The sequence below is a fragment of the Myiozetetes cayanensis genome, unplaced genomic scaffold, assembly GCF_022539395.1.
Source record: "Myiozetetes cayanensis isolate MyiCay16 unplaced genomic scaffold, myiCay2020 scf1, whole genome shotgun sequence".
Lineage (NCBI taxonomy): Eukaryota > Metazoa > Chordata > Aves > Passeriformes > Tyrannidae > Myiozetetes > Myiozetetes cayanensis.
Genome location: NW_026086604.1, coordinates 16,323,385 through 16,349,834, shown reverse-complemented (window position 1 = coordinate 16,349,834; position 26,450 = coordinate 16,323,385). Strand labels below are relative to the sequence as shown.

The 26,450-nt window shown below is 36.1% G+C and overlaps 1 protein-coding gene across 1 annotated transcript in view; it reads right to left on the bottom strand.

Moving 5' to 3' along the window:
- Window positions 1–1,630: 1,630 nt before the first annotated feature.
- NUDCD1 (NudC domain containing 1) overlaps window positions 1,631–26,450 on the bottom strand; it is a 36,780-nt gene continuing 11,960 nt past the window's right edge. Inside the window, exons 3-10 of the mRNA XM_050305759.1 lie at window positions 19,486–19,671; window positions 17,711–17,894; window positions 13,606–13,791; window positions 11,214–11,421; window positions 9,108–9,252; window positions 7,655–7,780; window positions 5,029–5,188; window positions 1,631–3,814 (exon numbers count right to left, since the gene is read on the bottom strand). Of these exons, the coding sequence (XP_050161716.1) occupies window positions 3,522–3,814; window positions 5,029–5,188; window positions 7,655–7,780; window positions 9,108–9,252; window positions 11,214–11,421; window positions 13,606–13,791; window positions 17,711–17,894; window positions 19,486–19,671 (1,488 nt within the window). The 3' untranslated portion in view covers window positions 1,631–3,521. The remainder of the gene's footprint in view (window positions 3,815–5,028; window positions 5,189–7,654; window positions 7,781–9,107; window positions 9,253–11,213; window positions 11,422–13,605; window positions 13,792–17,710; window positions 17,895–19,485; window positions 19,672–26,450) is intronic.

The following is a 26,450-nucleotide window of genomic DNA, read 5'->3' as shown; positions in this document are numbered from 1 at the left end:
AAAGGCACAATGTGCACTTTAAAACAAGAATACGCCTGAATACTTAACCCCCTCCAGTAACTACCTCTGTAAATTTGTATGTTGGCAGATATGGAACATTAAGAAGATTTCACAGAGATAAGCAAGGAGTGCAATAGTGCACACCTTGGCAACAGGTCCTGCAGCAGACACCCTTTAGAACTTTGCCCTAACAGAAAGTTCCTTAACATAAGTATAACTTTAAGGATTTATTTCTATTTTTCTATTTTATTTCAGTAGCATAGGAAGCGATACAGATTTGAAATTAACATAAATCCTTTAAAATAATTAAAAACCCCTTTCTTAATAAATTTTACATTTTTTCCATTTATTTAAAGTTGTAGAAGAATACATGATGGACTCCAAATATGCAGCCAAGGAAAACACTGAAAAAGAGTACTAAAAACAAATAATGCAAATCTGTAATAGCCAAATAATTTCTCAGAAGTTCTGTAAAGAGATTGTGATTGGGACCTCTCTGGAAGAACTGTCTTTTAAAATGTAAGATTTCAAGAAATAAAACCCTAGTTATTATAGAATGGTTTGGGTTGGAAGGGATCTTAAAGACCATCTAGTTCCAACCACTCTGCCATGGGCAGGGACACCTTCCACTAGACCAGGTTGCTCAAAGCCCAGTCCAGCCTGGCCTTGAACACTTCAAGGGATGGGGCAGCCACAGCTGCTCTGGGCAACCTGTTCCAGTGCCTCATTATCCTCAAAGTAAAGCATTTCTTCCAATACCTAATCTAAACCTACCCTCCTTCAGTTTAAAGCCATTCCTCATTCTATCACTACATGTCCTTGTCCAAAATCCCTCTCCAACTCTCTTGCAGGCCCCCTTTAGGTACTATAAGGTCTCCCCAGAGCTCTCTCTTCTCCAGGCTGAACAATGCCAGCGCTCACAGGCTGTCTTCATAGCAGAAGTGCCCCAGCCCTCTGATCATATTTGTGTCCCTCCCCTGGACTCACTCCAACAGGTCCATGTCTTTCTTACATTGCGGAACCACTCCAGGTGGGGTTTCACCAGAGCAGTTTCACCAGGGCAACTGTTTTCACCAGGGCAGAGCCACCTCCCTCGACTTGCTTCCCGTGATGTAGCCCAGGACGTGTTTGGCTTTCTGGCCTGTAAGTGTACATTGCCAGCTCATGTCCAGCCACTCACCCACCAGCAACCCCAAGTCCTTCTCTCCAGGGCTGCTCTTAATCCATTCCCTGCCCAGCCTGCTTTTGTGCTTGGGATTGCCCTGTAACAGCATGACAGGTTCCTCAAGATAACAGATCTTTTAATTAATAAAATACCCTTAACTCTCATAGAAAGCACAATAAGACAGAGAGTATTCCCTTTTGAGAACATCATGATTGCAAACACAGATGAGTAACATGGAAAAAGGGATGAACCTTTTCCCTGTGTTCAGTTATTTCCAGAAGTAAACAAGAACTCCCTTGAACGGACACACATTTGGGCAGAATGTGAGTTTTAGTCATTACATATTGTAATACAGCCTCTGAAGAGGTAATCATTTCATTTGACTTTGTTTCCACTGATGCCCAAGACAGCAGAGCATGTTTCCAGATATCTACTTCACAGCAAGATGAATTTGACAAAGCAAGCTGAAATTCTCATCTGTATCGAAGATTCCTGCAAGAGGCCCAAGGTGACAAAATCATGTTGCCTATGAATCCTTCACTCCTTCATTTCTCAAATATCACATTCTTAACTCTGTGTTCACAACGAGTAAATCTCAGGTTACTAAATAATATTCATATACATGTAAAAACACTTAATTTTTGCTGTAAAGTAATAAGCTATATGAAGTCTTTTCTACAGGACCCTGCAGAAATTCTACCACCTTGTTTGACATTGTTGCCCATTAAAATTTAGATGCAAAACAGTCATGAAACGGTAATACATTCACTAAGCCTTTTGAAAAAGCATTTCCAAGATAGTTTTAAAAGAGCAAGGAAAAACTTTTCAATATTAGATATATGACATAATCCTACAGTAAGGAGAAGGAAAATCAGGTTCCTTGGAAATTTGCTGCATTTGAAGGGTTTTTGCAAGGTACAACTGCTTGCCTCTCTCTTAAATTCTCACTTACTATTTAATCAGTTCACCAATACAAGTCAGGAGAATTTACAGAAGAGTAAAGACAATCACAACTAAAGAAACACTTACTTTTCTCTCAATACTCTTATAGAGTTCTGAAATGATATCGGAAGAGAAATGCAAACTAAAAGGCCACTTATATTTGTGACTCTCTCAGTACTTTGGTACCACAGACAACAGCAGCTTTCCTGCCAGCATACAATATATTAGGCATTCTTTGTTACAGAGTTTAAAGTAAACTATGAAAAAAAACCCAACCCAGGGTGGAGTTGTCACAACTGTCCCTTTGGTTTAAATGTATCGACAATGCCAATTTAAAGAAAAAAAAAAACCAAATCCAGAAGTCTTCAGACACAACTATTCCACTCAATTAACAACAGCAGTTTGTTAAACCAAAGTATCCTCACTGGCCTGAGTCCTCTTACGTTGCAAATATACCACATCTGAACTTGTGCCTCACAGACAGAAAGGTTAAGCAATAACACAGCATTTACAGTGGGATCAGAGGCAGGAGCAGCACTTCTGAGTTTCCCATCCCAGGTTACAATACTGGTGCTTTTTGCAATACTGGTGCTTTTCTGTCAGCCATTTTCTCATTGTAAATGAGTCACTTGAGATGAAGTACAAGGTCATATGAAAATGGCACACCTGAGAGTATAACCAGACTTTAACTAATAGCATTCAATGTGTATTTGCCAGCTATACATTGACCCTTACTTTGTTTCTGTAAAAAGCTTCTAGAAGGTATTCCAGTGTCTCTTAAAAATGTGAACAGATTTCACTGTATGAGTAAGTCCCAAACCAATAATCTAAAATGTGCATATGCAATGAAATTGCTCCACTTAATTACCTGTATAAGATACGTAACACTCCATCCATTTCATTCACATTTCACTCAGTGCTACTGAATGTCAAAATATCAAAACAGCTTTTTGGTCAACAGTATTTGAATTGGGGATTGTTTCTTTTAATGATACATTCTACTTTGCACATCATATGCTTTTAACTCTTTATCTACTTTTTTCATATGTAAACAGTGGCATTTAAAACCAGAATTGGATTCTCAAAAGTCAGAAGTATGGCAAACAAAGTCACTTGGAACAAACAATGCATAAACCTATTCACATGTGCAGTAGCAGCCTCTGACAATTGCTTTGACAAAGCTGTTGATGCAGAAGACACTTTCCCATAGCTCTGAAAAAGTTTATTTCAGTGGCAGCAAAGTCGAAAACCTTTGTCACCATCTTACAGACAAATTCTAATGAGAAAATTTGGTTCCACTGTAAAACATCCCCTTTTTGAATTTCAGCAAATTGCACTGAACTTGTCAGATCATCTACCTATCCAGTTCTACAACAAATTGTTAACACAGACTACAGCAGAGCACACTGAATAATTAATTTCCAGAGTTCACCTTTATTAAAAACAAGGTTTTTGTTGTGAGAACAAATAATCTCTCATTTGTAGCTTGAAAGCCTAAGATAGGATCATGTGATTCCAGGGTTGCTACTAGCTGCTTAGCAACCTGTCCTACTTGTCTTCCTTCCTTCCTGTTGTAGAGAACTGTGGCCAGAGGAGTCGGCTGACGATAGATGAAAACTCGTCGCAAGCACTCACAAAGAGCAGCATAGGAGTAATCTGGAGCACAAGCCATGAACTTCTTGTCTTGCTTTGATGCTTGGACATAACCTGTGTTGCCCAAAATCAAGCAGAAGGGATAAGTAATATATTGTCTTCAACAGCACTTTAACTGGCTGATACAAAACCAAGCTTAACGTAAAAAACAATATGCAATTAGTAACAAAACAAGAAGATATATGTTCTTATTACATAAGGCAACAGTTTCTGGAGGGATGCATTAACCAGTTTAATGCCAACATACAATTCTTCTGTACATCATCTTAACTGGTGTTTTTGACACAAATGTATGTACAGCTAGATAAAAGCCCCACAAGGTTTCTCAGCAGGATCATAAGCTGCAGATATGGCCCATAAGGGCAATCTTGACCCAATTTTAGCAGAATAACTCTTTTCTCTCCCCTCACCTCCCAGTGTGTATTTACATTTAAAAATTAAGATTTCTGAGCCTCTCTATTCTAAAACAGACACTTAAAATTTGTTTTCTATTTAGAACTGACCGAAAAAAATTAGTTACTTTTCAATGCACTGTAATTTCTGTTCATATTCACTCAGAAAGAAAAAATTTTCCTTTTCCTCTTTCAATACAGGACTCTATTAGTAATCAGACTTATTTCAGACTGATTTCTTTTCACACTTTTGTAAGGAGGCTTGAGACACAATCTTTGCCAAGTGATCTACTATCTTTCTGAAAGGTTATTTTCTTCACTTTCATTGAACAGTGCATGGCAATGGTTATGACATGGGGCAATGAGACAGCAAAAATCTAGAGGTCTCTACTTAAAACATCTTACCTTAAGTTTACATATACCTAGACACATAATCAATTAACTGAAGCTATTTCCCTGATGCTTTCTGTGTAGGTGTTAACATGGTAATTGTGCTTTCCAAGTCTCTAATTCATTTGGATAAGTTCACTTATCACAGAACCACAGAATCACAGAATTAACTGGGTTGCAAGAGACCTCCGAGATCATCAAGTCCAACCCTTGATCCAACCCCACTGTGATTATCCAAGGAACTCTCCTTTTAACTGTGCTTGCATTCTGTGCTTGCATTCTATACATGGTCTGAAAACGTTTATTTTCCTTCCAGGGCATAAACATTTTATTTCTATGCTCTCTTAGGTCTAAAATTAAGCTACCATGCTGCTATCAATCAAACTTCCAACTTGGATTTAAGTAAGAGAAGTATCAACAGAAGCCATACTAAAAGCATTCAGGTAGAAAAGTTTCAGGTGTGTGACACAGAAGTTAATTTCCTACCTAAAGCATTAAAAGTTGCAATGTGTTCCCACATGTTCTCTGGTTGGTCAGAGTGAGGTTGCCAGAGAAGAGCATCAACATCGTGTCTCAGGCAGAAGCATGGCATTTCTCTGGGATTCACAACAACTGAGAAAAGATACTGATTGCTTCCAAGATTAATCTGAAAATAAAACAAATATTAATTCAAAGCATAAAAAGCAGGTTCTGTTACACGTATGCTAAAGTTAGATGATCGAGAATTTCATGTTTGTTAGTTGACAAAACGTTTGAACACATTATGCTGCATCCCACTGATCAATAGCTCAATATGTCACAGGTACCTAACACACTTCAAACAGATGTACTTAAGTTCTTTGGGATAATATTTAGAGAAACATTATGTCTACTACACAAGCAAATGGGAATGTGTTTTGTGCAGAAATGGTTTTCTAGGAGAGAGGATCCTAACCTGAAACTTCTGATGTTAGGAAAAGATTCTAAGTAATCACATCTGGTTTTCTGCAATGCCAACCTGGAAGAAAATACTGTCCCTCTGAGGTAAAAGCTGATAAGCACTGAAACAAGGATTAGTTACAATACTAAAACTATGAAATGTCAACATTTTAATTTAGTCACAATCAAATAATTAAAAAAGTAATGGCCAGTCTTCACGAGTGAAGATCCGGGGAAGGTCTTTACACCTTCCAGCCTGCGCATTGGATTTTTTAGGTGAGACACAGTGTGCATGGAACTGAGCCCACCCTTTAATCCTAAGGTTCATCTGCCGGGGCCAAGCGAGCTTGGACGGTGGCAGCGAGGTCCTTAGGACGTAGGTGGGTTGCCTTTAAGGGCTAACGAGCTCCACCTGCCCGGGAGTGGCCCTGACTGGGAATCGAACCCGGGTCTCGGCAGTGATAGCGCCGCACCTTTACCACTAGACCACCAGGGGCTCCTTTATCAAATAATTACTAAATTTCAAATTGGCATACTCTTCAATAAATATGTTTGTAGGAGTTGTGGGTGAAAAGCTGTACCAGCCACATTTGTGAAGGAACAGGCCCCTGATATGCTAACAAAGAAAAAACCCAAACAACTTGAAAGAAGAACTAAATCAAAATGAAAATACATTTCTTTAAGCTGAAAAATATACTGAAATACTCATATTCCTATACACTCCAACAAGGACCAAAACCACAGCTTCACATAGATGAAGTTGAAACGAAAATTTCCTATCCATAGTAATGGTCCTTTGCCCATAATGCTTGACACACATTAACCTTTGAGTTACTTTTATGTCACCCATTTTAAAAACTGTTTACAAACATTTTGTGGAGTTCAAACTTGCTCCATAATATTTTGCTGCCTGCTAGAAAGCAGCCTTTCTTGATCCCATGATTTCATGTTCCTCCTGATCTCAGAAATGTCTCTGGGGAACAAACTTCTTACCCTTTAGAGTGAGAAGCAGTAGTTTAGGCTGAGTTATGCAGGACTGTATCCAGTCTGGGCTTGAGAACCTCAAGGATAGAGGCTGCACAACTTAATAGGCAACCCAATCCATGCTACAACAATGGTTGTTTTTCCTTTTATTCAGTTTGAACCTCTTGTTTCTACTTATGCCTGCTGTATCTGGTGTATCACTGAACAACTAAAATCCCTTCGAAATGAGTTTCTGTAAAATGTCCTCCTACCAATAACATATTTTATCTACTGACAAGTCTGTCACACTGTATCCACAAAACAGACTACTTTCTTGGTGGAGCCATGTATCTGTACTGCCAAAGAAAAAAAGACAAGAGATCAAAAAAAAAAAAAAAAAAAAAAAAAGGGAAGAAAAAAACCCCAAACAAAACAAGCTCTCTGAGATACGGACTTCAGACTTCTCTAGCTTTTTCAGAGGAAACAGAAGATGATGAACTGGATCAAATCTTATCCTGTAACTATGATATGTTTGTACAAAACAGGTTATCCCTACATGTACTTTGTGTGACACAGAATAGTGATGGGGTGCAAAACCAGTATTTATTACAAGCTTAGTAGAAACATATTGAATAAAAAAACAAGAACCACAAGATGAGTTGATCTGTAATGCTTTCATAAGATTGTGCTGTTTCCCACTCCAGCCAAAGGACCAGATCAAGTTCTAATTTTACTGTTACTCAAGGCTGCTTACAGTCCAGATCAAGCCTACTATTAAAGCATTTTGTCTACAATCTGTTATTTTCAGTGTGATTGACAAAGAAGTATCCTAAAGTGATTTATGCTCCAGCTTCTTAGTAAGAAGGGTCAAGTTTCTACCAAGCTATCTGAAAAATTACTAAGAAAAGTGCAAACTAAGCCATCTAAAGAATGTTATGCCACTGAAAAAGACCCTTTTCTTATAATTATTTTGACATAACTTTGCTTTTTCAAATGGCTGACTTGTGAAAGTATATATATTTTTAAATCAGAACAAAAGAAGCCTTGCTTTTATATTAAAATGACATTGAAGGACACATTTAGGTGAACAATTACTGTCGCTACTGTGATATGATGTTATGGAAGAAATTTATGTGTATTCAAGAGTTTGCAATTTTTGTACCGATAATAGAATTCAACTTGCATATAAAAATTGCTTTAAAGTATTTCTGTAATAATTTGCAGTACTTACTATATGAGTGACTTTCAAGGTATCACCATCAAATCTGCACAGGCTTGCGCCATCTTCAAGAAAAGCATCACATTCTTCTAATTCCTGAGCATTACAAGGTGGTTTTTCCTTTTCAGGGTTTGGATTCTGAAATAAAGACAATGAATTTTCAGACTACACTGAAAATCCAAACTACAGAGAAAAAAAAAAATCCCCTTTCATAAAAAAAAATCAATAGAACTGGAATAATCACTTGCATATCCATACATGCTGAAATATTAAGCTATTATGTACTTATTCAAAATTAATAGAACTATTTCTGCTGTGGAGGTTAGCATGAGTGGTAGGTATAATAAAACCCATTTCAGTTTGAGGAAAGGTACATAAGCCACTCAAACATGGTCAATAAATTCCCTTCTCTGAGTAGCAAAAGTATACAACCCTGAAAACCTATGCACATTCAGTAGATGTACAGCAATGTAAGCTTGTTTCAGCCTGCTATTGAAAATGCCATTAAAAATATGGATTAATTAATTTTGTGAGGAGCTCTAAATACTTGCTTCCTTTTAGCTTTACTACTAATAATTTTAATTCATTCAAATATGTTTAATTTTTTTAAATAACTGAAAACTATGATTAAAAAATCACCACTTTAACCTCAGTATGGGGTACAAAAGAAAAGATATTTGAAGTTCCCAATAAAACTGTAGTCAAAAGATATACTACAATCTTTTGCTCCCAAATAGTGAGGGAGCAAGGAGAGAAATCAATTTGAAGTACTAAACAGAATTTAATAACACCTTTCAGCCTTATTTAAAAAAAGTAATAATCCAAAACTAATACATCAAGAACCACAAGGAATCACACTTCAAAAATTTTAGATGAAATGCCATTTTCTAATTAAACCAAGAGGGGAAGTATCAAGCAAACAGCAGTTAAAAATTACATTTTCTTTTGTTTTAAGTAGACTTCCTGTATAACAATAATGACAGAAAGTTCATGAATCATGTTTAAGGTTTCCTAAATTTTGCTTTTAAACATGTCATTTACACTCACAGGATGCAGGTCAAATACAGTATCCCTAGGAAGTCAGTAGAAAAGTATTGCTAACCTATTGATGAACAAGAAACAGACAGCCTCCAAAATCAAATAAACTGCTTTAAAACAAACTGCCACATCCTAAATGCTGGGAACAAGTTTATTTTCAATGTTAAATCAGGCTTCTGTTCGGTGCACAGACACTATCATGTGAGCTAAACTGAGTCCCATGTGAAGATGATTTTACTGCTCAAAATACATTTGCAGCTCTAGTGCCATTTGTTTGCAAACAGTTTCAATTAAAAATGAATGCAGTTAGGAGTCTGAATAGTAAATGAACTAATGAACCAGGTCAATGAACTGCAAAGAATGATATCAAGAAAAGACAATATGCAAATGTACAAGAATTTTGAATGCTTGATTTTTGACTCTTTACCATTACTTCAGAAGTCAGATGCATCAGGCTTTCAGCTATTTCGGAGCATTGGGAAGGGTCCATAATGAATTCTCCTCTTGTGTCACCAAGTATTAGCTCTGGCCACCGGGATCCCTCATTTTTCTTAATTAGAGAAATTTCCAAACTAAAATGTAAAGAGAAGAGAAAGAGTAGCAAATGAAAACACTACATTCATTTTTCAGATTAGGAAAAAAGTCCTCTAGATTAGAGCACTTCAAACTGAATTAGTAATGAAAATCACAGAAACCATTAGCATTCAAATTATAAAATAAACCATTCTAACAAAAAATATTCTAAAGAAAAGCAGACCAAGTATTGATTTCTAAAAGCCTAAGCACAAATCTCAGGGTTTTCAATGTAAATGCAGTTTCCCCTGAAGCAGACTCATTAAAATATTTCATATACAGCAGGAGATCACTTGTAAAGTAATTTTTTCAAAGAGTGTCAGACTTTTACTACAGTGGTTTATTTGAAACACAAATAGCGGTTCCTAGAACTACTTAAGTGTGCCCTACATTTATATAACATCTAGGACAAAAATATTTGTTTTAATAGACCTCAGAAATACCACAACAGTTAATTATATATACTATTATCTAAAATAATATCTCAGAAGAAGGAAGATTCCTGTAACATAAAAAAACCCAATAGAATAATAGTTTTTCAACAGAGAATAATCATTAAATTATTAGGAATACCTAATTAACTAAATGCAAAATAAGACACTTAGCCCATGCACCAACACAGCAATTCCATTTAAATACTGTGTTAGACAAACACATAGATATAACGATAAAATTAAGGTTAGTTTTTAGATACACTTATAGGGTCTCCAGCAAAGACAGCTATAGCGTTTCTGACAGAAAACCTTTTAAGTTACTAATTACTGTATCATAGCAACAACTATTTGGTGGACCCTGAATCAGTTTCTGAAGCCATTTCACTGGTATAAGAACTAGCACACTTTTACAGAAGATATTTAGAGCAAGCTTTAAACTTTTAATCAACAGATTTATAGTGACACTTCAGTACAAACATTAAGAACTGAGTGCAACTAATTACACTGAAATACGGAATTACTATTTCTCATTAAAGTAAGCCTGAGGTTCATACAATATCGCTCACTTGATTGAATAAAAAAATTGAGTTACTCAGCTATTTTTCAGCATGATACCTAATAACCAACAATCATGAAGTCACGAAGTCTAAGATACAGCATTAGTGTAATCTATAAACAAATATATAATTCTTCTGGAGAATTACTCTTTTTTACATTTAACCTTTTGGGGACCTGATCTCGACACAAAGGGTGGCCTTTGCTGTAGATAAACAGCTATCAGATGTTAAGTGGATCAACTGGTGATGTACATGTTTCTCCTTGAGTTCATTACCAGAGTGTGAATATCTCCCTGAGTTAGCCAGACCAGCGTGCTGAGTGAATATATGGCTCAGTGCAGGCAGAGTACGAAAACTAGACAACTCACAAAAGAAAAATCTGACTATGTTTTAGGGAGATCTGAATTATTTCCCCCCCCCTCCATTCTTTCAATTTTTTATTTCAGAAAGAAAACTAAAATTTACTTCTCAAATAAAAGCATGAATATTTCTGTTTGTGGTCTACAGTACATGAGGTTCACACAGATTCATTTTCTATAATGCACATAATGTATAATTGATTAGGAAAGTATGATAAAGAAATTATAAGTCAAACCTAAAGAATTTCTTTTACATTTTTACTAAAAAAGCTTGTTTGTGGAAAATTGCAGTAAAAAGAGAAATTATTAACACAAACAACAAGTACATTCAAGTTGACTCTGCTTGCAAATCTATATTTAACATTTTGGTGTTTAAATGTTTTGGATTTTTTTCCTGGAAAGTTTAATGTAAAAGGAGAGGATTACTTCCTCAATTAGATAAAGAAACAGTGTTGTGAGACAGCATTGCAAAAGCCAGTGAACTGTTTTCAGGAGAGGAAACAGATTCTTGCAAGAAGGGACACTGGGTGTAGCATTAAAAGAGCCCATTCCCTGGAATATACTCTGAAATCAGTTCCTACCAACAAGAAAACTAAATCATATGCAATACCTTTTGTTCTCTTTAATTATCCATGTGCAGCTTTCATGGTCCACAGGTGAATAGAGCTTTCCTTCCATCAAAGGAGGCTGGTCTCTCAGCGTAACACTTATGTTATCAGGGGAAAAACGTACTTTTATGTCATCTTTAGTGATGTCTTGAGGCAGATGAACTGTTATTGTCACATCATCTTCGGTCTGCTGCCAGTAATAAAGAGGGTCTACAATTGGAAACATGCAGGAAAATACAAACTAGATTATAAGGGTTCAAGGATTACTGGATCTCACAGCATACAGTGCTGGGGTATATGAAATTTTGTGAAAGAGTGGAAATTAACTTTTACTCTGAACAATTTACACAAAATATATTCTGATCATAAAATGGAGTAACACTTTTTTAGCAATCAAGTTTGCCTGTGTCCCTCATTTGGAAAGTAATTTCTATTCATGTCTATACTCAAATATGCTGGTAGAGTTATACAATGGGTATTAACTATCCCTTTCAAGTTTACTGTAGTATTACAAAATTGATACCCAAAATGTACTTAAATACACTGAAACATTAATGATTAATAATCTGGTTGAAGAGTCATCAGGTGCAGTGGTACTTACAAGCTACTGAATGTTCAGATGCATACAACATTCAGAGATGTGAACACTTTTTTCTTACATATTTTGCCAGAGGCCATGCTGACTATTCAACAGAAATGATTTTTGAAGACCAAGTAGTCTTAATCTGCCTCAGCTAATGGAGACGAAATAAAACTGTCTGCCCAGAAGTAGTGATTGACTTTTTCTACTTGGTCTAGAATCTGTCTGATGTTTATCTTTACAATTAAACTACCAGAAGTGGCCTTTAAAGGGAAATGTTTATACAAAAGGAAGGCTATTACAACATGACTGGGTAGTGCACAGTTGGTCACAGAAAATACAAATACAGATGAATACATTTTCTAAAGAGCAATCTTGTACAAGTGACCTTTCTATTTTGAGAAAAAGTACAGTACTGGCTCCCTTTGGAAGCTCTCAAGTTGTCACAACACAATGTGAGACTTTATTAATTTAAGCTTCATACCAGCAACTGTGACACTGGAAGGACTCTTGCGCTGTTACCCACTGCCACGAGTTTCATGTTTGCAAAGGATGAGTCACAGGTGCTACAATTATACTTCCCAGAAACTATTAGTATCTGAGACATGACAGCTTTCAAAATTCTGAATATGGATACAGATTGTATCTGATATTAAAAGTCTTTTATGTCTGCAATTTTATATAACCATGCAACTAGAATTAGAGTCTACCTTAGGTCTAGCAAAAGACAAATTCTCCCTTAGAGAGGTATTAGACTTCCCTCTAAACTAGGAGTTCAGGTTTCAGTACTTTCTTTACCATTAGATTTTTGTGCTATGGGAAGTTTTCTAAAGGTATTGCTGCAAAGTGTGTTTCACACATTGCAGATTTCTCGGTAACACTGTATGTCTACATGAAATGAGCTATGTTAAGAGCCATACAGTGTTCTTAACTGTGTTTTTTTAATCATACTCAGCCTACAACTCAAGCTCTTAAAATCCTTAAAGCACTGAACTAGCTAACGCAGGAGACAGCTGCATAGACATTGCATTATGGTGCTCAATCCACTGAAGAACTCCTTTGCCTCAAATTTATATGTACAATATGGCAGCATTAAGACATTCCAGAAATTTGATCTTTTTGTACTGTGTTCCAAGTTAGGACTTGTTAATTAACAAATGCCTCATATTCAAAAGCAGAAATAAAACCTAAGATAATACAATGTAACTACATAAACATACAACGTAAGTCATACTTAAGAATAAACAAATTTATTAATAGGTTTTTAGACATTTAGTTTTATTTTGATTGCAAAGAAAATAAAGTATGGATGCCTTTTGTTGAAATTATTATTTTTTTCTGAAATGATAATATTTTACAGGATTCTCATTTTTGAAAAAGGAAAAGGCTTTTTAAAATTATTATTTAAATTTTAGGCAGGAATAAATTACATATCAAAAAGCTTTCTTAGGAACAACAATTTGAGGGGGTCAATGCCCTCCTCCCATCTAGGAAGACAGGCTTCTTAGTTTGAGTACTTCAGCCAGATGTATAAATTTAGGTGTTACCAATCCAACTACTATAAAATACTTAGTACAGTTCTGTTTACAAGACAGCCTTTTCCTTAAGACAGAAAAATTCTGTGTCTCCTATCCAAAAAAGCACCTCATATAGGTTCATGCAAAAAACAAACAGAAAAAAAGTGCCAATCTGTCTAGAAGATAGATATTAAAACAAACATTTATAGCTAGTTTCCAAACAAATGCTAAACTGATGAGATATTTTCCAAGACAAAGAAAAGAGCAGCCTACCATAATTTGCCAGATGAGTCTTACCTTTCTTTTCATTTAATACTTTTGTATCATCATTTTCTTCTAATTTGTCACTTTCACTTTCCATAAATTTGAATGGTTTGTGGGAAACAATCATTAGACCATCTCCACTTTGCTCTATTGCTGCATAATGGGGGACTGATTTTCCTTGTAAAACTCTCCTTTTAATGATTTCATATTTATGAACACCTATAAAATAATAAAAAAAAAGGTGGTAATATTTTTCTAGAAAACAAATTATATCTGAGAAACACATTACACTTAAAAACACTAAGCAAATCTACTTCTTAAATCACACTACTCTATTTTAAAAGGAAATTTATGTTTCCCAATGAGTTTGTTAAATATTGGATTATTCTAAGATTGCCTTTTTTATTCATGATGTCTTTGTTGATCACAGCTAGCCCAGCACAGTCTCTGTACAAACAAGTTTACCAAATAATTTTCAAGCTGCTGTAAAAACCTGAGAAACAATGAAATAGCTAGTGGTTATACTTTACTTATAATGGAAAATGCCCATATTCCTCAACTCTTAAGACACTGCTCTCTCAAAGGGAGGTCCCAAATGTCAGCTACACTACGTCATTCCCAACTGTGCTCTGACACACATGGGTACTCCTGACTCCAAACACCAGTAAAGTGACAGGTTCTAGCACAATATTTGTTCCTTTTCCATCGGAATCTTACTGCCCCCAGAGTCCTCATGAACAACCATCCAGCCCCAAGAATCACACCATATGCCTGAAAGTATCATCCAGATGCTTCTTGAACTCTGTCAGGCTTGGTGCTGTGACCACTTCCCTGGGGAGCTTGTTCCATCTCCCAGCCACCCTCTGGGTGAAGAACCTTTTTCTAATGTTGAATCTTAACCTCCTCTGAGACAACTTCAGGCCATTCCCTTGGGTCCTGTCACTGGTCACCACAGAGAAGAGATCAGTGTCTGTCCCTCCTCCTCAAAAAGAAGTTGTAGACTGAGGTCTCCCCTCAGTCTCCTCCAGGCTGAACAGACAAGTGACCTCAGCCCCTCCTCATCTGGCTGTCCCTCAAGGCCCTTCACCATCTTCGTTGCCCTCCTTTGGATGCTGATGGATAACCAGGTATAATTTAAATCCTCTCAACTGGTTACCTTCTTTGCTAAGCAAGAAGTGGATTAAAGGTTAGTAAAAGGACTATGATGTAATTCCAGTACTTAATGGTGTTAATTAAAGCACCACTCTTTAGAAGCTTTGGTTGGACTGGAGGGAGGGCAGCATTAACTGAAGAGATTCAACAATTCTAATTAGAGACAGAGTAAGATCTATATAATCAGAAGGCTCCAAGCAAGAGGGTAACATGCTTTAAAACATTAACAAATTACTTTGGCTTAGATACATAACCAAAAGGAGCACGTTTTTGTTGCAGTGGGAAGTTAGCCGTGCTGTGAATGAGTTGTTATTTAACTGACAGAATCTAACTGTGCACTGAAACATAACAAACTAGTTTGTACGTCTCTGCTACAGCATTTGCTCACTGGTTAAAAGGTATTACAATCTCACAACTTACTGTTGTATAACAAAACCAATTGTAGAGTATTTCTAATCAATCATCAACACTTCAAAAAGTTTTGAGTAAGTCTTTATGATCTTTCTGGAAAGTTTATACCAAATGATTTTTCTCAGACAGAAGGTCAAAAGAAAGCTAACATGTCACATTTTCTTAGCCTGATAAAGCAGCATGATGGCTCTTCATTTCAAGCTTTTACAGTGAGGATTCCTAAAACATTGGTTAGCTAAAGAAAATTACAAAGTTTGAAAGGGTATACCTTTGTTGCAGTCCTCTGAAGTACTACACAAGATGTGAACAGATCTAACCACTGCCTCCATTCTGATTTCTTTTCATACTTCCATTTTTTTTGTTCTTAGGTAATACAATAGTGGTGGGTGTGATTACTTTGTCTGGCCAACCAGACATGGCACAGACTCTCCTAGTTTTTAGTGTCAAGAGACATAACTATGTTTTAGGGCTTTGCTTTGATGAATCACAGATTTTGGCAATTTAATAAATGGTTTGTTGATTAACTACTTACTCTTACTACAATATGATTTGATAAACTGAACCCACAGGCAAAGTTTCAAGAAAGGTTAAGCATAGCAACTGACTACGGATGGAAGAGGATGAAAAGAACTGTAATTCCTCAAAACAGTTTTATCTTTGAGACTGGTTCATACATCAGTCTGATTTTTGAGTTGTTTATTTAAATTAACTCAAAACTTAATTTTTTCTTCAGTTTGCTTTGAATCTTGTTATTTAGGTCTCTACTCACAATAATCTCAAAAATTCTGTCTGTTCCTTGGAAATACTGGAAAACTGGTAAACAATTTTGAAAGATTTTTAAATCCACATCTATGTATTCCATGACTATTTGTCATAAGTTATAAAAAACACATTGTGAAAAATAATTTGTTCATGAAAATGTACGGTATTGGACAACATAATAAAAAATTGTGTTACTGCTTTCACTAAGCAACAGTCTTAGTTTATACTGGCCGTGTAACTAATTTAGTTTCTCTTCTAATGTTCAGAGGTTTCTTTTTCTTGTTGAGCTGGCCACAAAAGCATAAGGCAGTCAGTCTCATGTGGCTTTCTGGCTCTCTGACAAATATTGGCATCACCCAAGATTTCAATAGCAGAAAACACAGATAAAGTCACTGAGGGCAACATAGCTGGCGAAAGGGCTGGAAGGAATGTCCTATGAAGAGTGGGTGAGGGCTTCAGGCTTGTCTAGTTTGCAGAAAATGAGGCTGAGGAACCACCTCATTGCTCTCTACAGCCTTCCTAAGGAGGGAGAGTGGAGAGGAAAATGCTGAGCTCTTCTTCTTGGTATCCAGTGACAGGATGGGTGGGAATGGTTCAAAGCTGCACCAGATGAAGTTCAGACTGGGCATTAGGAAGCATTTCTTCAGTGAGAAGGTGTTTAAACACTGCAGCAGGTTCCCTAGAGAGGTGGTTGAAGGTCCAAATCTGTCAGTATTTAAGAGGCATTTGGACAATGCCATTGACAACGTGCTTTTAACTTTTGGTCAGCTGTGAATTGGTCAGGCAGTTGGACTAGATAATTGTTATAGGTCACTTCCAACTGAAATATTCTAGTCTAGTCTAGTCTAGTCTATTCTAGTCTAGTCCAGTCCAGTCCTTCAATATATCTAGGAGACTGAGTAACATTTGACTATTAACACCACAGGATGCAATCAACTGCTTTAGTTCAAGTATTCAAAGATTGTTTCCATCGGTATCAAAATTATACTTCTTGGAAGATAATGAGCAAGAGCATATCACAGTCTTGCCAAGAAGGTAGATTAATTTAATCCATGCATCTTTAAATCAGCCAGTGAAGTATGGGGTCTTTATGTAAATCATTATATTAATCTATGTATGTAGGGTCATATTGAACATATAAAGTAACATTTGCCAAACTTTATTAGGATAATATATTAATAGGTATTAATACACTAACTAATATGTTTTTAATGTGTAGCTCTAAAATTAACATAAAAGTTATGTTATTCTTCATACTCACTGTAGGAAAACCTAGAATATGCAGCATTTATTTTTTTATGTTACAGGTGTTATACTTATCTCATATTAATTCCAATATCACTACAACATTAATTGGAAGCTACAAAAACACCAAGAAAATCCCTAACCAAAGACCCATATCCAGCTGCACACATTTTGAAAAGTACAACAGACAGCAGTTCCAAATAGTTTTGTATAACCTCGATTTTACAAGACCAAGCTAAAACAAAACTGCATTTCATAACATCAAAGTTCTATCTTGTTTTCTAGTTATCTTCACCACAGATGTATAAAATATATTAACATAAATAATAATTAGTAAAAATATAAATTTAATATAAAATATATTCCTGCTTTCCAAATGTCTGTCAGAATTTAGATATACAACCAATAACTTGATCCCAAAATGTAAGAAAAAATTACCTATGTAAAATCTAAGTTGAAGTTTTGGGGAAAAGAAATATCAGCAGTTGTGGAAAAGCAACTTCTAAGACAAAAAATTGTTAATTTTTTTAAACATTACTCACCAGTAATAAAAATGTAAAACACTTACCCTCTTTGCTTATCTCTGCAATCGTAACCCATTCCAAGGTAACATGAAATCCACTTCCTTTTGTGTCCAATTCATCTTTTTCTACCCTAAGCAGGAGCACAGCTAGTGAATGTGTATCAGATTTTACAAATGAAACACTGTGTGCTATAATAAATGGACTCCCTAGTTCTTCATTAAACACAATCTAGAAGACAAAAATGTTGAAAAAAGTCAGACAGTTAAACCTGGAAGCCCTGATCTTTCACAGAAAGCAGTGAAAGGTTTCAGTGAATATCGAATCAGTAGCAGTTTGCCTCCCACAAACCTCTCTGCCAGTATGCATCCATGAATGTCACATATTTCTGGCTCCTCCTTCTGTGACTGTCAAACAACTATATTCAAATGTTTTTAGTTATTATTTTTATATTACACAATCATTATAAGGGTCTGTTAAGCAAAGCACAAAGACCCGTGACCCCATCTGCATTATGGCTGTTTACTACCACAAAATGTGGAGGTGCAACTGATACATATGGATCCATAAACACTGTCTATCAATTGGGGAAACAGTCTCATGCTCAAGATGAAAATGGAGGCATTTCCCCAAGGCCCTCACTGCTTCTCTAGACACCCCAGCATTCTGAAAATCTTTGTAGACCTTGACATGTGCAAACATTAAGATAAAAAGGTCCAGTGCATCACTGCCAGTGTTTAATCATCAAACATAAGGGGAGGAGGAATCTCTTTATTTGGGTACTATCTTTTGCAAAGAGATTCCATTTTCCTTATTTATGAAGTACTACAAAGGACAGTAAAAAAGAAAAACCTATAATGAAGTTAAGGCATATAATATTCATGTTTAGAAGAAGATGGGGTTCGAATTCTTTTAATTTTTATTTATATATACAGATAGGAAAAGTCCATCCAATATCTGGTAGGCCAAGTATATTGAATATGTTATATTGAAAGGCTAATAAGCACCACTGTGAACACAAAATAATTAAATACAGAAGGACTCTACATTTTGTAGCACAAGATGTTTAACATTTGGTTCATATAACAGGAAATTTTAATTCTAGAAACTATGTATTTCAGCTTTTCTCAAAAAAGTACCCATTCAGAAAAACCACTGGGTGCTCTACAGTCTCAGGAAATCAATTTAAATGGTGACAGAACCTGAACACATAAAGTGTTTTTGTTCCACTGACAACTCCAGTGTAACTTGTAACTCCAATGTATCAGAATTTACATAAAGAACAGAATAAAGATCAGTTGGTATTTATTACGAAGCAGCCAAAGAACAGGATGACCAATTTCCTTTACTGAACTCTCAAAAAGTATAGGGAAAGAAGCTAATGCACCATCCTGAAATGTTCCACTTCAGTATATACACCTATATTTCTGCCAATACTAGAATATCCTTGATTACTTAGGAAACTTCCCTCTAATTAAGAAAATAGATGCAAAATGCAGGCACTTTATAACAGATTCGTTTTTCATGAACAAAGACGAACACACCACAGAACATGAGACTCAGTTTCAGGTAGGAATGTAAATTAATTATATTTGTTGTGTCCAATTAGGATAATTAATACCATTATTAATGTAGACATTACTTTGATATGGATAAAAAAAAATACTCTTATCAAGACTCCTTAAAAGAATTATGTCAAGAAATTAATCACAAGAAATATAAAAACATACTTCAGTTACAACGAACAATTCTCATAAGAAATGCGACAATAAGAATTACTTGGTAGACACACAACTCCTAAATATGTTAACGCAGGACTCACCTCCCACTTTTCAGATGCATTATTTCCACGTTTGCCTGATTTAATTAAATATAGTCTTCCTGTACCATCAGAAAGGGTCACCTGTGTGGCAGATGAGAAGTGTATCGAGGCACAAAGGCGATTATCACACGCAGTCAAGTCTGAAGGCAGCCTGAAAACTTCTCTTGGCTTTTGTAGAGCAGTGTCCTATAAACAAACAGTCATGAACTAAGAGTCTGTGAGGCATTTATTAGTTTCAGTAAATATTACAGACAAATTAAGAATACCAAATCTCAGCAGCAATGTACCGGCTTCTTTGTGTCATTAAGCATATTTGGAAAGAAGTGGCTAGCAAGAGTAATTCCCACATATGTGGAAAAGGTGGTGGAATTTCAATAAATTGGTTTCTGTGAGTGTTCCCTAATTGATATTTTAGTACTCTTTTCTTTTCTTTCTATTTTACAGCATTAATTATATTTTGCATTAAATCAAGGCTTTTCATTTCTTTTCCCCTAGCATTCCCATGTAATTAATCACTTACTTCATATAATTTTAGTCCCAGTAAAAACGTGGAGACTTAAAAATAAATTAACTTGGGGAAGAGTGGCTGGAAAGCAGCCCAGTGGAAAAGGACATGGGAGCGCTGGTCTACAGCTGCTGAACATAAGCCAACAGAGTGCTTAGGTGGACAAGAAGGCAAATGACATCCTGACTTGTATCAGAAATAGTGTGGCCAGTAGGACCAGGGCAGTGATTGTCTCCCTGTACTTGGCACAGTGAGGCTGTATCTCAAATCCTGTGTTCAGTTTTGGGCCACTCACTTCACGAAACAAGCCTGAGGTGTTGGACCACATCCAGCAAAGAACAACAGAGCTAGCGAAGGTTCTGGAGCACAAGTCTTATGAGGAGCAGCTGAAGGAGCTGGGGGTGTTTAGTCTGGAGAAGAGGGGGCTTAGAGAAGAGCTTATTGGTCTCTACAACTACCTGAAAGGATGTTGTAGCCAGGTGTGGGTCAGTCTTTTCTCCCAAGTAATAAGTGACAGTACAAGAGGAAGTGGCCTCCAGTTGTGCCAGCGGAGGTTTAGATTGAGTATTAGAAAAATTTCCTCACCAAAGGGTTGTCAAGCATTGGAACAAACTGCCCAGGGAAGTTGGTGGAGTCACCTTCCCTAGAGATATTTAAAAGACATGTGGACATGGCACTTAGGGACGTGCTTGAGTGGAGTTGGCAGTGCTGGGTGATTTGCTGGACTCAATACTAAAGGTCTTTTTCAACTTAAACAATTCTACAATTCTATTACCCCTCAGGATAACTTTATTTAGCATTCTGTTGCAGTGGCACACTACAATCTTTCTTAACCAAAACTACAGATAGTTTTTGAGCATGAATAAACAGACACTATAATGAACAAATTGCGCGGATGATGTTATTCTCCAGTGAACAATAAAGATATGCAGATTTTTAAAAAATTGTACATACCACTGTATTTAAAAAAAAAAATCCATTATTTCCTACTGTATTATCTTTATACAATAATAGTGCAAAATGAATGTTAGATAACTGATTTCATCTTTATTTCCAGTAGTTGTTCTTAGAAGTCCTGCTTTAGTCTTATGATGTGTTCTTTATTTCCTGATAATTCTAACAGAAAAAATGGCTTTCCTGATGAAAATTAGATTTCCAGTTATTTTCATTAAGTACAGCAGCATGTCTTCCATGGTATCTTTTAGGGATTATTCTTTATCTTGTGCCTTCACTCTCACATACAGATCCTTCTCTGCTGAGTAAGGCTTTGTAACTCTGCTCATTATTTGGTTCATGGAATGCCAGCAATGCCACTGCCTTCTTAGGACTAAGATTTACCTACATTTTTTGTGCTGAAGTAATCTCTGAATACCCAAGAAGCTTGTTGAGGAAAAAAACCTGCCAAAATCTTTATGATTAGAAAAGACTGGCATCACAGTTTAAAAAAAACAGGATATCCTTAATCAGCAATACAGTTTGATCAGCTACTTATGATGTTGATCAGGTTGCAGCAAGAAGATCACAAACAAAATATTCTCACAGAAAAATATAAGAGGCAAACTGGAGATTCAGTAACATCACAGTCACGTCTCTACAATCTTTCAAATAACTGAAATAGAACTTAATTGCTTGAAGTTTTTCAACTGAACTAATCAGCTGTTAAATAAAATGGGCTGGCAGTCTGTCACAAGTGGGGTCCCTCAAGCACTGATACCAGGTCCCACACTGTTGAACACCTTCATAAGTTACCTGGATGATGGGATTGAAAGCACCCTCATCACATTTGCTGATGATGCAAAGCCAGGTGATGACAGACATGTTATAAGGGAGAGCTATCTGGCACAGAGAGCCAGCCAGCCTGGAGGAGTGGGGTAGCAAGAACCTTGTGAAGATAAGCAAAGACAAGTGCAAGATCCTGCATCTGGAATGGAACACTCGAAGAGTCCAGTACAGGCCAGGATCTGTGTGGTTGCACCAGGAGGAGTTTCATTTAGACATAAGAGAATTTCTTTACAACAAGAATAACCTGTGACTGGAACAACCTCATCAGGGTATGGTAGAATCTCCCTCACTAGAGTTTTTCAAGATGTAACTGGACAGGGTGCTATATAATCTCATCCAGGCTCCTTCTGCCAGGAAATCTTGGACACTATGATCTTTTGAGATCCCTTCCAATCTGGGTTGTTCTATAATTCTAAAATAAACTCCACACCATATTCAGCACCTTGTCCCTTTCACTGATTCGTAGACTTCAAGATCTGATCTGAGGTCTTCAAATAGGTCTTCCAGTCATAATAAAACAAAGGAATTCTTGTTGTGTCTTTTCTGTATCTTAGAGGAACATTTCTCATGAAGTTATGGTCCTTTCCCCTCATCTCATAGACTGTTTTATTTTTATATATATATATATATGAATTATATGAATGTATGTATCATAAATGAAACAAAATTAGATGCAATGGGTTTCATACATATTTTACAAGCTAGTGTACCACTTGTATTTGAACAAATAAAGTCAGCTCTGGAGAAAAAAACAACTGCTTGATTGGCCTTTAAAGATCAATATTTCCCTTTTTAAATCCAATTTATCTTTTTAATCCAACAACAAATAGACTATGTTGAGAATATAATTAGTGATCATATAGCTAACTAAACTGTTTTATTTCACTAAGCTAATTTCCAATCAGTTGATCTACAGCTATTTTTGAAGCTCCACAAATCAGAAACCTCTGTTTAACAAGAGGGAAATTCTCACCCTTGTTACTAAAATCTGCATTAGTGTCACAAAAATAAAAATATATTTAAGTAGAAATATATTTGTAAAAATAGAAAAACAGAATTTTAGAATAGAAAACTATTACAGGGACAATTTTGAAGATATTTACAAGTATGCAAAAGGAAGCACAAACAGAAGAACATTTCTGTATTGAAAGCCCAGGGCAGGAAAAAGTAATTACTTTTTCCATACAAAATGTGTCTTAGTCTCAAGACCATCTTTACTTTAGTAAGGCATGAGACCAAGGAATAGCAGTGAAAACATAAACTAAAACACTGTCTCATTACAAAATTCAGCCGCAAATTGGCTAATCATCTTCTGTCCCTCTATTTTCTCTCAAACTATCAGTAGCTTGGGGGGGGGCGGGGAATACTCTGTACACATGTCTACTTCTAGCTAAAGAAAATCACTTATTCTGCTCTGTGAAATAAGCAATCAAAAATATACATACAAAGCACCATCTCGAAAAGAGTACTTTGTGCTTGGGTATGTGCATACAACACAGAAAGAGCACACTGGTGAATGCAAAGCACACCGTGGTCTCATCTGTTGAGAATCCAGCAACTGAGGGGATTTCAAATACTACATACCTTCCAGATGTTAGTAAAATCAGATGTGCATTTAACACATGTTCAAAGGTAAGCAAGAAAAACTGGATTTGAGTAAGTACTATTTTAATGAGCAAAAGGAAAAAAAGACCAGATGACAAGCAGATAGCCTGATTGCCTTTTCAGCCTAGTTGAATTCATATTAGAGATTACTGTGTGCTACATTAAGGTTATTAAACCTGCAATGGAAAATATGCAAATTTGATTTTTAATTATTGGAAGCATTCAGTGTCAGTTTGTAGATTCAGTTGTATCACTACATCCCTTGAACTATTCTAATGATTTTAACACATTCAGTGGGCGAGAATGAAAGAATTAAAATGAAAAAAAAAGCAAACAGACCAAACCTGCAACCCCCAAAAATATCACACAGACACTAGATATCAAGAATTTTGGCTTCCTCACATTTTACTTAATTTTTAGATTTCACTGAAAGGAGTCTTTTCTACAATGAAATTATTCCATAGTAACTAGCAATGACTACTGAGCCTAGGAAAAAAAAGTCAAAATCCCATGTATCTTATCATAAAAATAAGAAGCAGCATTCCTCTTAAAAGTGATTTACAGGGCTATATTATATAACATTACAGAAGACCACGTGTTTATTATTAGCCTTCAAGTGAATCTTAACAGACAATAAGCTTCAAAGAGTTTCGGATGCAATTAGAAAAAGACTTATCTACTACTTTATCTTCAAAGCTCACATCAGATTTATCAGCACTGAGCGGGAATTTCAGAACTCAATAAATCTGAAAAAATTAAAAATAATCTTCACTACAAAGCCTTTCTCTCAATAGGCAAGAACAGCAATGCTCTTATTCACAACCTTTTTGTACAATAATTTAACCTTAGGCATTTATTAGAACAGTTTTTAATCTCATTCTGATGATGAAAAGGATGGGCTTCCTTGAAGCTGAAACAAAACCTGCCCTCAAAACCGTTCTGTGTCAGATTTGCTTTTTAACTTACTGTTTCTTTGTTTACCAGCTTGTTAACTGGGGTTAAACAGTAATTCCCTACTTCAGAAGTATGAGGGGATGGTGACATTCTATAATCATGTATTTTACTATCAAGAACTGGCTAAAAGTACTGCAGTTTTAACAGAAATCAGGTTTACTCACTGCAATTATGTTTAAATGAGAGCAACACAGTTTCTTAAAGAAAACACTAAGTACAGCTTCTTGTCAGACTCAGTTCTTCACCTCTTCAATTCTTACAAAGATTCTTCCTTTGTTTTTTCACTCCCCAGCCTCTCTTACCTATCCACTGGCCTTTAATTCTAGCTTTGCCCACTTCTATACCTCTTGACAGTGTACTCTGCTTCCTTTTGGCCTCTGTCGTTCTATTCATCTATTCCAGATTTCATCTGGGTGCCTTCACTATCACAACTAATCCTTTGCTTTAAGCAGTTCATTTGCCTCACCTGCCTATGACACTAACCCTGATTTTGAGCCTTTGAAGAAGCCCAGGTTTCAAAGTTGTGTAGAAATTCTGAGCAAATGGTTTCTCCACAGGCAAAGTCAGGTAGACCGAGCCAGGCTGTACTCCAGTTGCTCACGATGAGGAGCCAGTGTGCAGGTACAAGAGGCAAAATGTAAAATGTAGGCTTAAAAAGTCCCCCTACTATTCCTGACTCCCCCATGTCAGGCCCCATTTCAGTAAGCATGTCTTACCTTCATAATTAAGTAGTGACATTTTATTTAGTTTCTTTAGTGTGCCTGTAACACTTAAATTTTTTAAATTGCATTAAGAAATGGTATTGTTCCAAAGACATAAAAAGTTTGCCATACTGTCCTGGTTTTGGCTGGGATAGAGGTAATTTTCATCCCAATGCTTTGTTCTGTATCTAGTATGAGAATAATGTTGATAACACACTCATGCTTCAGTTGTTGCTAAGCAGTGCTTTCCCCAAGTCAAAGACTTTTCAGTTTCCCATGCTCTGCCCATGAGGAGGTACACAAGAAATGGAGACAGCATGGCCAGGACAGCTGACAAACTGGCCAAAGGGATATTCCAAACCATATGGCATAATGCTCAGTATATAAACCCAAGGGAGCTGTCCAGCAGGGACCAATCCCTGCTCAGGGATGGGATGGTCAGCAGGTGAGGAGCAACTCCATTATTCATCACTCGTTTTTCCTTGGGATTTATTTCTCTCTTTTTATTATCGTCCTTTTCATTTCTATTTTTGTTGTTTCTATTATTATTATTAATAAATTTTACTTTATGTTAATTGCTAAACTTTTTATCTCAACCCACGGATTTTACCTTTCTTCTAGTTCTCTGGCTCTCCTTCCCATCCTACTGGGGATGGAAGAGGAGGAGTAAGTAAGCAGCTTACTGGTGCTTAATTTTCAGCTGGGGTTTAAGCACGATACTTTGTGTACAAACATGTGATACTGCATAAAAGATTTAGAATGAAAATGAATTTTCCAAGGAAAAGACAGGGAATGAGAAAACACAAAATATACCAGAAAAGGAAAGGAAAAAAAAAACACAACTAAAAGTCATACAGTAATTCTCACAAAATAGCAATAACAAATACAAAAGTTTATATGAAAAAATCAAAATACTCTAGGCATTTGACATATCTCTCTGTGCAAAAATGTCCATACTCAGCACTCTGAATAACAAAGAGACAAGTATTTAAAGCCCTGAAACAGAACACTAAAAGATTTTGTTATTCTTTACTTTATCTGCTTCCTTATTCTGACTTGTTTTAAACAGAATTCCCACATTCTGTCTGGTGCCACTAACAGTTGTTCTGAATTGAAGTGAAAGTTATGGAAACAGAATTCCACAGCTAATTCTTCTTGGAATTCAAAAAGATGACAAAAAGATGATTCAAAAAATATAGACACCATTTAAGGTTTTAATTAAGTGTGAAAAGAGTTCCTACCACAATTCCTTGATTTGATTATTTGAACAAAAAAAGAAACAAAGTTGTCTTTGCAAGAAGAGCTTAAAGTCAAGAAACCAAGTCCAAGTATTTGGACTTAACTGCTAGAGGAGAAAACTTTGAGTATTTTCCAGCTATATTCGAGTACTACAAACATCAAGCAAACAAAGTCAAGTC